The following is an 8331-nucleotide window of genomic DNA, read 5'->3' as shown; positions in this document are numbered from 1 at the left end:
AAGAGACATGCGGATAAGAAACGCGGCGCTAAAGAATCGGATATTATGATTGGCGATAAAGTTTTACTTATGCAGCAGAGAAAATGCAAGGTCGACCCCACTTTTTCTGCGGAACCATACACTGTCGTTGTTAGAGATAGAGCTAAAGTGGTTATTGTTAGCAAGAATGGAATTCAGTACACCCGTAACGTTAGTGATGTGAAGAAAGCTCCTGAAATCGGAAGTAGCTATGGTGCAACAGTGGACGACAGCGAAAACCTGGACGGTGATAACGGTAATGTTGCGGATCAAAGTTTTGGAAATGCATTTGACTATCGTGATTCAGATGATAATCTCCATATTAGCCCGAATGTTGACGCAGCTATAAATCATCGACAAAGACGCAACATTAAGAAACCTGCAAGGTTTGATGATCACTTCGTTTATATGATTTTCAGTTGAAATGGACTATAAGAGAGTACTTATCATAAGATATGATATGTAAAATGACAAGAATCTTTACTTTGGATTTATTAAATGGAAATAAAACAACATAAATTCAAAAAAAAAAAAAAAGTCATGAATCACCATATCGTAGATATTTTTCCATTCCTTTTTGTGTTTTTTTGGACGTGCCATTTTAGCTTTGGCGAAACACACTTGAGTTAGCCCGTCTTGCATGATTACAGCAGCCCCGTCAGCACTCTGCATAACTTCACATGCCATCTCGACCCGCTCCAGGGCAATTCAATACTACTCCGGTTTGATAAGTGTAATCTCCAGGTCCAGTATGACACGCCCTTCTTGACGAACTGATTTGCTTTAGGTAGGTACTACCTTTGAACCGTAGCACCTGTGCCTAACTGCCTAATAATGCGGATGAGTTGTTCGCATCGGGATGCTGGACGAAGAACCATTCATTTGGAACCTTCCGAATAGTACTGCTTCGAACAGGTCACCTCCGGAAGTCAAAACAAAATACACACAGTACAGCGGTATCGGTAGTATTCGATTATGATTGCGATAGTCTGGAGGAATAACGGTAACATCCGGAATGGTTAGTAGGCAAATCAAAACGGGTACACAATAATCGAAGCGACGAAACTTCGGACCTCCACCAACGAGACGCGACAAGCCGTGCTTGTTGTTGTTTTCTTTTCTTTTTTTTGCGAACTGTCAAAGACATCGTCGTGCAAAAGGGATCGGTTCATGAGGTCGAAATATACGGTTACTTGATATAACTCAAAATTGACTCAAACTGATTCATTTCAGCGAATCTTACACTGAAAATAACTTTGTTGTGAAAATTAGCATTTTGGGGCTAATATTGACAGACAACGTTTTTCAACCGATGTGATTTCGTATTTAAGACAACAATAAGTGTTTTAATCTTTACCAGCTCTGAGCTTTGGTAGTAATAAATAGATACATTCCTTCACGCGGTTTAAGAGTGGACTAGAAGGGCAATGTAGTACCTATCAGAGCAGATATAATGAATTCAATATAAAATATGTTTACATTGGATTCATCAAATGAAAGTAAAATAAACAACCTTATTATCTTTTACATAAGCCTTGTCTGCCTATCGTTCATCCCTGTTTAGGTTTAGTTTTAGGTGTATATCGATATAGCACAGACCTGCTGTGCTAAAATGATTGGTGAGTGTGTGTCTGTGAGTGAGAACGTTTGCAGAAAGGATAGCTTACTAATACTGTGACACTGGAAACTGCGAAGCGGAAATGGCGCAACGGTTCATCATTCACTTTGCTAAGTTTGTGCGTGATAGATGTTCTTTGCTGAAGTGTGAATGAATGGAAAGAAAATGGAGGACGACGGCTCGGAAGGATACGACAGTAGTATGCACTGATGCTTCATGTCGAAATGTAGTTTTTGATCCGCAGTCTACCGCCGACACGTAAAACTCCATGCTTGTCGATAAATGGTGAAAGGTTGATCAGTTTGTGCTTTGAGTCGATCACCTTTCCTTGCAACTGGTCGATCAGCTCGGGGTAGGCCTCCCCCTGCACTAACTTCACCAACTGTTGTCAGGCGGCTGTCTTCTCTGTATTACTTATCTCCTCTGTTCTCGGAACTTCTGGCTGCTTCTTCAGAATACTGATGAATCTCTGTACCCATATCATAACACGAACCATTCGTCGATAAGAGCTGATGTTCACGAATATAGGGAATGATTCCATGGGTTGCTCGGCACTAAGGTTGACAGCTAATCGAATTTCAAGGATTTCTTCAGGATATTGGAACTCCTGGGGCCACACAGCTTCGGTACTTGACAGGAACTCAGGACCATTCCACCACAAAGATGAATTTTGGAGATCCTTTGGCATCAATCCTCTCGATATGATGGCCGCTGGGTTTTCGTTGGTGCCTACGTGACGCCACTCCATAGTCGATGTCAACGCCTGGATCTTTGTGACACGATTTGCTACAAATAGCTTCAGTTGTTCTGGACATCGATTGATCCAAGCAAGATCGATTGTAGAATGATATAATGGTAGCAGTGACTAATTGAGCTAAGAGCAGAGCACCACATAATTCCAGCCTGGGTATTGTAAGATCAGGCTGCGATTTTCTTGGGTTTGTGGATTTCTTGATAGGGGCCACACGTGACTTTGTGCATACTAGTGATACATTGACCTGACCGTTTTCTTTAGTGGATCTCAGATAGATGCACGCACCGTGGGCGTAGTTTGATGCAGCACAAAAGCCATGGATTTGGATGCAAATGGCAGAATGCAACGCCTCACCTTGATCTCTCGTAGACACCCCAACTGCGACTTGAAATCTGTCCATTTTTCGACGTCTTCTTTGTCAGCAACCTCATCGTAATTTGTCTCCTTCTTCCACAAGCTTTGCATGATGAGTTTCACCACGATGATTGCTGGCCAATTGGATCGAAGAACTTTGAGATGCTCGATAATATAGCCCGCTTCGTAGTCTCCGATTTACCGACGATGATGGAATCAACGTTGAACATGAAAACATCTTCGTCAGGTTTCCAAACAATTCCAAGAGCCTTAACCGATTGTTTCTCACCAACCAGCAACTTCTTCTCAATGCTGTCCTGAGGGAGGGTTTTCAGAAATTCACTGCTGTTCGAGCACCACTCGTGAAGCTCGAATTTGGCGCTTCCAAAAACTCCGATTCATCTTTCCGCTGGATCGCTTGTTCGAGTATTTCTGCTCCTGTTAAAACGTCATCAATGTACGAATCTTCAGCTACAACCTTCGCCGCCCAAGGAAAACGTGCTGCTTCGTCGATACAAAGTTGCTTCACTGCTCGAACCGCTTGGAATGGTGCACTCGCTAGTCCATAAGTCACCGTTGTAAATAAGTCGATTGGATTTCTTATTTCCTTGGGTGTCCACAGAACAAGTTGAAATTGTTGATGCTTACCTGCAGTTAATACCTGTCGATACATTTTACCAACGTCTGCCGTAAACGCAATCTTCGGAACTCGGAACTTCATCGATGTTTCATTTAGTTTGGATTGCATCACCGGTCCAACGAGCAGGTTTTCGTTCAGTGATTTTCCGTTGCTGGATAACGCTGATCCGTCAAAAACAACGCGGCATTTTGTCGTGCTACCGTCCGGCTTCTCGACAGCATGGTGAGCAAGGAAGTAATCGTGTCCAGACACGTAAGTTTCCAAAGGACCAACCTTCACCATATGCCCTAGACTGATGTATTCATTAATGAAGTCCTCGTAATCGCCAGCAGCCAATTTTTGCTTAGTCTCCTATCTAGGGCTTGAAGTCGTTTCAATGCCATCTGCTTCGAATCACCAAGATTAGGACAGCCTTGCTTGAAGGGTAATTCCACCACGTATCGACCATCCTCCTGACGACGGTGAGTCTCGACGAATTTTGTTCTGCTTGATCTTCTCCAGTCGTACACTTCGATTCAGTACCATAATCTTCCACTTCCCAGAAACGCTTCAGCAATTCATCCAGATCCTTGTTTGTGACCAAAGCAGAAACTAGTGGCTTCTTGACTTCCACTTTTCCACCAATAACCCAACCAAAAAGCGTTTGTTGCATAACAGGACTACCATTCAGCAGAGGGACCCGGTTGTTCTCCAAGACCTTCGTGTAAACATCCATATGGGATGTTGAAAGATGGATCTGCCAAAATTAGATTTTCAGGAATCATCAAGGTATCTACCACAAAACCTTCGAGAGGAAGATCTGCTGTTAACTAACCAGACATTCGATTTCGGTCTCGTACCTGGAGGTGCTAGAACGAATCGTGAACGCGTGAAACTTGTACTGGACAGTAGAAGTTTTACCGCAGACCCCAGAAACATGTACATCTCCCTTGGTTTTTTCACAGCCCAAGCCGCTGAACGCAGTCTTCGGTAATAAAGTTGACCATGGATCCAGAATCCAAGAGCACTCGGACCTTGTGTAACTTCTTGTGGTAATCTTCGACGTAGACGACGGCAGTATTGAGCAAAATTTGACGACGAATCGGAACGGAACGACAAGTTTGGGAAACAGTGGTATTCGACACAGGAGGTTCGGATGGCATCGGTTGTTCACGTTGACCTATGGGTTGTTCAATCGGTACATTCTCCCTCGGGACTACGGAAAATGATTGTTTGATTTCCAAATGCAGCAATGTATGGTGTTTCTTCTGGCAGGTTCGACACAAACTCCGATTGCATTGACTCGACGTGTGGTTGTTGGACAAACAGTTGAAGCAAAGGTTAAGCACTTTCGCTTTCTCGGTACGTTGTGGAGAAGTCAGCTTCAAGAAACCTTCACACTGGTTGCCCATAATTTGGTGCCGTGACCAGGATACTGGTGTCGACCGCGTGAAGTCGTCAGTGTAACCTCACTTCGACGCTATTGTGCCCGCATTAGAGTGGCCCAAATCAGCTCGTACCCACTGGAAAAATTGTTCCCGGATCGTGATTTTGAAAAAAAAGACCTCATTCTAAGAGGTACAAGGTGAGTACCTCTCCAATACCTCTACGTCCATCATCGCGGTGCTTCTTGGGTCTTTTTTTTTTACAATTTTAGCCTTATTGCTTGTGCCGTGTTTACGAGATGCCTGACGAAAAACGGATCAAGATGAAGGAGGCTAGAAGAAGGAATGCCATCGAAGGGATCAATCGATTGGATCAGTTTCTCACCAACTACGTTCCCGAGCAGCATCAGCATGAAGTTTCCCATCGATTGGATCGTCTGGAGAAGGTGTGGAACGTATTCGAGACCCTGCAGGAAGAATGGATGACTCCGAAGAATCGTTGCAAAACAACTTGGAGCTGAGAATAAAGGTAGAAGAAGTTTATTTCCGTGTGAAGGCAGGCCTAGCCACGAAGTTGCCGCCTACGACCATTTCTGCTGTTGCTGGTCCCTCTACCGCACCTGCTGCTCCAACCACCCTCGCCAATTTAAAGCTGCCGACGATATCGCTTCGATGGCGATTTCAACAACTGGCTGACATTTCACGATACGTTTCTGTCGATGATACATTCGTCCACGGAGATATCGCAGGTGCAGAAGTTCCATTACCTCCGGGCTGCCCTGAAGGGAGAGGCAGCCAACTGGATCCAGTCGATAACGATAACGGCAAATAATTACGCTGTCGTGGGAGACGTTAATGAATCGTTACTCGAACAAGGCCATTCTCCGGAAAAAAACACATCCGAGCCCTGCTCAAGTACCCGAATATCCAGAGTAACACCGTGGAAGCGCTTCATCGAATTGTGGACGAATTTCAGCGCCACACCAAAGTTCTGGAACAACTTGGTGAGCCAGTCGAGCAGTTTAGTTCAATCCTTACCGAGCTGCTCGAGGACAAGTTGGACGACGCTTCGCTTACAGCATGGGAAGAATCAATCGCAACGGAGGAACACCATTCGTACTCCAAAATGGTCGAGTTTCTGCAGAAGCGAGCGCACGTACTTGAGATAATTTCTGTCAACCGACCGCAGCATGTTAATCCCAAGTCCGTTAATCATCCCTCAGCTCCAAAGAAATCAAACCAGCCCCGATTCAGCGCAAATGCAGCAACTGAAATTGCAACAAAATAGTTCCCGATGTGCCCTGCTTGTAAGAGGCAAAAGCATTCCATTTTCGATTGCTCCGTTCTCAACGGTCTCGACTCGAAAGGTCGTATGAAGGTGGTTACGGATAAGAAAGTTTGCAGCAACTGCTTCCGTAGTGATCACTTTGCCCGCAACTGTCGCTCGAAGTATTCATGCAAGCATTGCTCGAAGCGACATCATTCGATGATCCATCCGGGGCCATACGAGCTCAACTTGCCAACTACCGATCAAAATGCAGTATCTGGAGATCTACTTGCTGGTAGTAGATGCGTACGGTCAAGAGCAAATCGTCCGTGTCTTGTTGGATACTGGATCCCAACCGAATGCGATTAGCGAGCGTCTTTGTCAGCAACTTCACCTGAACCGTAGGTCTGTTAATGTACCGATCGCTGGCGTAGATGGGACCGTTATGAACGCCAAGCATGAAGTATCTGCCGAGGTTCGATCACGTGTGTCCGACTTTCGTGAGGTGATTGATTTCCTTGTATTGCGGAAAGTGACCAGCGACACTCCATCCGTACCGTTCAACGCATCTGAACTGAAGCTTCCCAACGGTCTTGCACTGGCGGATCCCGACTTTGGCACACCTCGTAGGGTGGACATGATCATTGGAGCTGCTCACTTCTTTTCCTTTTTGCGGAATGGACGGTTCCACCTCCCAAGTCTCCTATTCGTCGAAACCGTGTTTGGGTGGATTGCCTCTGGAACGATCGATGAGTCCAGTGGTAATTTCCAGCAGCCAATAGCAACTTGCCATGTGGCGACAGTTGTACCGGTTGATGAACTGCTGTAGCGATTTTGGCAGATCGAGGAAGTAAGCGGCTCAAATTACTCCGTAGACGAGCAGAATTGCGAGGATTTCTATCCGCAGACAGTTTCCCGAGATCCTACCGGACGCTATATCGTTCGGATGCCCAAACATCCCCAATGTGACCAGATGAGCCATGGCAATGCGGCGTCTACAGTGGTTGGGCTGGTGGCTGCAAAAGGATGATGAAATGAAGGCTCAGTATTACGCGTTCATGGAAGAATATATCAGTCTCGGCCATATTGGTCTCGCTCCCCATGACGATAATAATGGATCAACCAATTGCTACCTTCCGCACCATCCCGTGGTGAAACAATCGAGCACGACGACCAAGGTTCAAGTTGTGTTCGATGGCTCAGCGAAAACTAGCACCGGACATTCTCTCAACGATGCGTTGCTAGTTGGGCCAGTTGTTCAGGACGACATTCTGGACATTCATCTTCGTTTTCGGATGGTCAAGAACGCAATAGTGGCGGATGCGGAGAAGATGTTGATGCACCGTACAGATCGGCCATTGCAGAAGATTCTGTGGCCACCCAGTAGCAGCGGAACCGTTCAAGCTTATGAGCTGTGCACCGTTACGTATGGACTCGCGCCGTCTTCGATTCTAGCCACGAGAACCCTGTTGCAGTTAGCTGAAGATCATCGAAGTGAATATCCGAAAGCAAGTAAGGCACTGAGGAAGAATGTGTACGTGGACGACTTCATTACCGGTGACAACACAATCGATGGCGCAATCCAGTTGCGCACGGAGTTGATGCAGCTTCTGCAGAAGGGTGGTTTTCTTTTGCGGAAGTGGTGCTCGAATTCGCTGCAGGTCTTGGATGGTCTTCCTCCAGAGCTTCTCGGCACTCAATCTTCCATCAAGTTCGGCCCCGAAGAGACCATCAAAACCCTCGGCATCAGTTGGGAACCTGAGGCAGACGTTTTCAAGTTCGATACGTCAATCATCGTCAACAACCAAACGCCTACGAAGCGCAACTCTTCGACCCTCTCGGAATCATTTCTCCCGTCGTTGTTCAAGCGAAAATCCTCATGCAGCATCTGTGGCTGCTGGCACTGGAGTGGGATGCCGAAGTTCCTCCAGAAATCCGTCAGCAGTGGGTTCGATTCGCCGAGCAGCTACCTCAGCCAAGTCCAAGGTCGCACCACTGAAACCGCTTAGCATTCCGAGACTGGGGCTGTGTGCGGCACTCATCGCTTCCCAACTCTATGACAGAATTTCGAAGGCGTTGGACATAAACTTCTCTGCTGTAGTTTTTTGGTCCGACTCTACAGTGGTATTTCAATGGATGAAATCTCCCCCACGATCCTGGAAAACCTTCGTTGCAAACCGTATTTCCGAAATTCAATCCACTACTCACGGCTCGGAATGGTTACACGTAGCTGGAAAGGATAACCCCGCAGATCTCGTTTCCCGAGATCAGCTGAAGAATTGGTCGCAAACACCTTGTGGAAGTATGGTCCAACCT

At 46.1% G+C, this 8331-nt stretch overlaps 2 protein-coding genes across 2 annotated transcripts; both read left to right on the top strand.

The window, feature by feature from the left end:
- The first annotated feature begins 6283 nt into the window (after positions 1–6283).
- LOC135712933 (uncharacterized) lies at positions 6284–6844 on the top strand. Its single transcript, XM_065236030.1, has one exon. It carries the CDS (start codon positions 6284–6286, stop codon positions 6842–6844), a length of 561 nt encoding a protein of 186 aa, XP_065092102.1.
- A 151-nt stretch (positions 6845–6995) lies between these two features.
- LOC135712930 (uncharacterized) lies at positions 6996–8024 on the top strand. The gene has a single exon (XM_065236029.1). It carries the CDS (start codon positions 6996–6998, stop codon positions 8022–8024), a length of 1029 nt encoding a protein of 342 aa, XP_065092101.1.
- The last annotated feature ends 307 nt before the right edge of the window (positions 8025–8331 follow it).

The sequence above is a fragment of the Ochlerotatus camptorhynchus genome, unplaced genomic scaffold (genome assembly GCF_037179485.1).
Source record: "Ochlerotatus camptorhynchus isolate MF236.1 unplaced genomic scaffold, CSIRO-AGI_Acam_v1.1 ptg000520l, whole genome shotgun sequence".
Classification (NCBI taxonomy): Eukaryota; Metazoa; Arthropoda; class Insecta; order Diptera; family Culicidae; genus Ochlerotatus; species Ochlerotatus camptorhynchus.
Note: the sequence above shows the minus strand (reverse complement) of the source record. Positions and strands in the feature narration are given on the sequence as shown.

What these genes read in the sequence shown, in the direction of transcription:
- LOC135712933 (XM_065236030.1), top strand. Translation starts at nt 6,284, where the DNA reads ATGCAGTATCTGGAGATCTACTTGCTGGTAGTAGATGCGTACGGTCAA.
- LOC135712930 (XM_065236029.1), top strand. Translation starts at nt 6,996, where the DNA reads ATGGCAATGCGGCGTCTACAGTGGTTGGGCTGGTGGCTGCAAAAGGAT.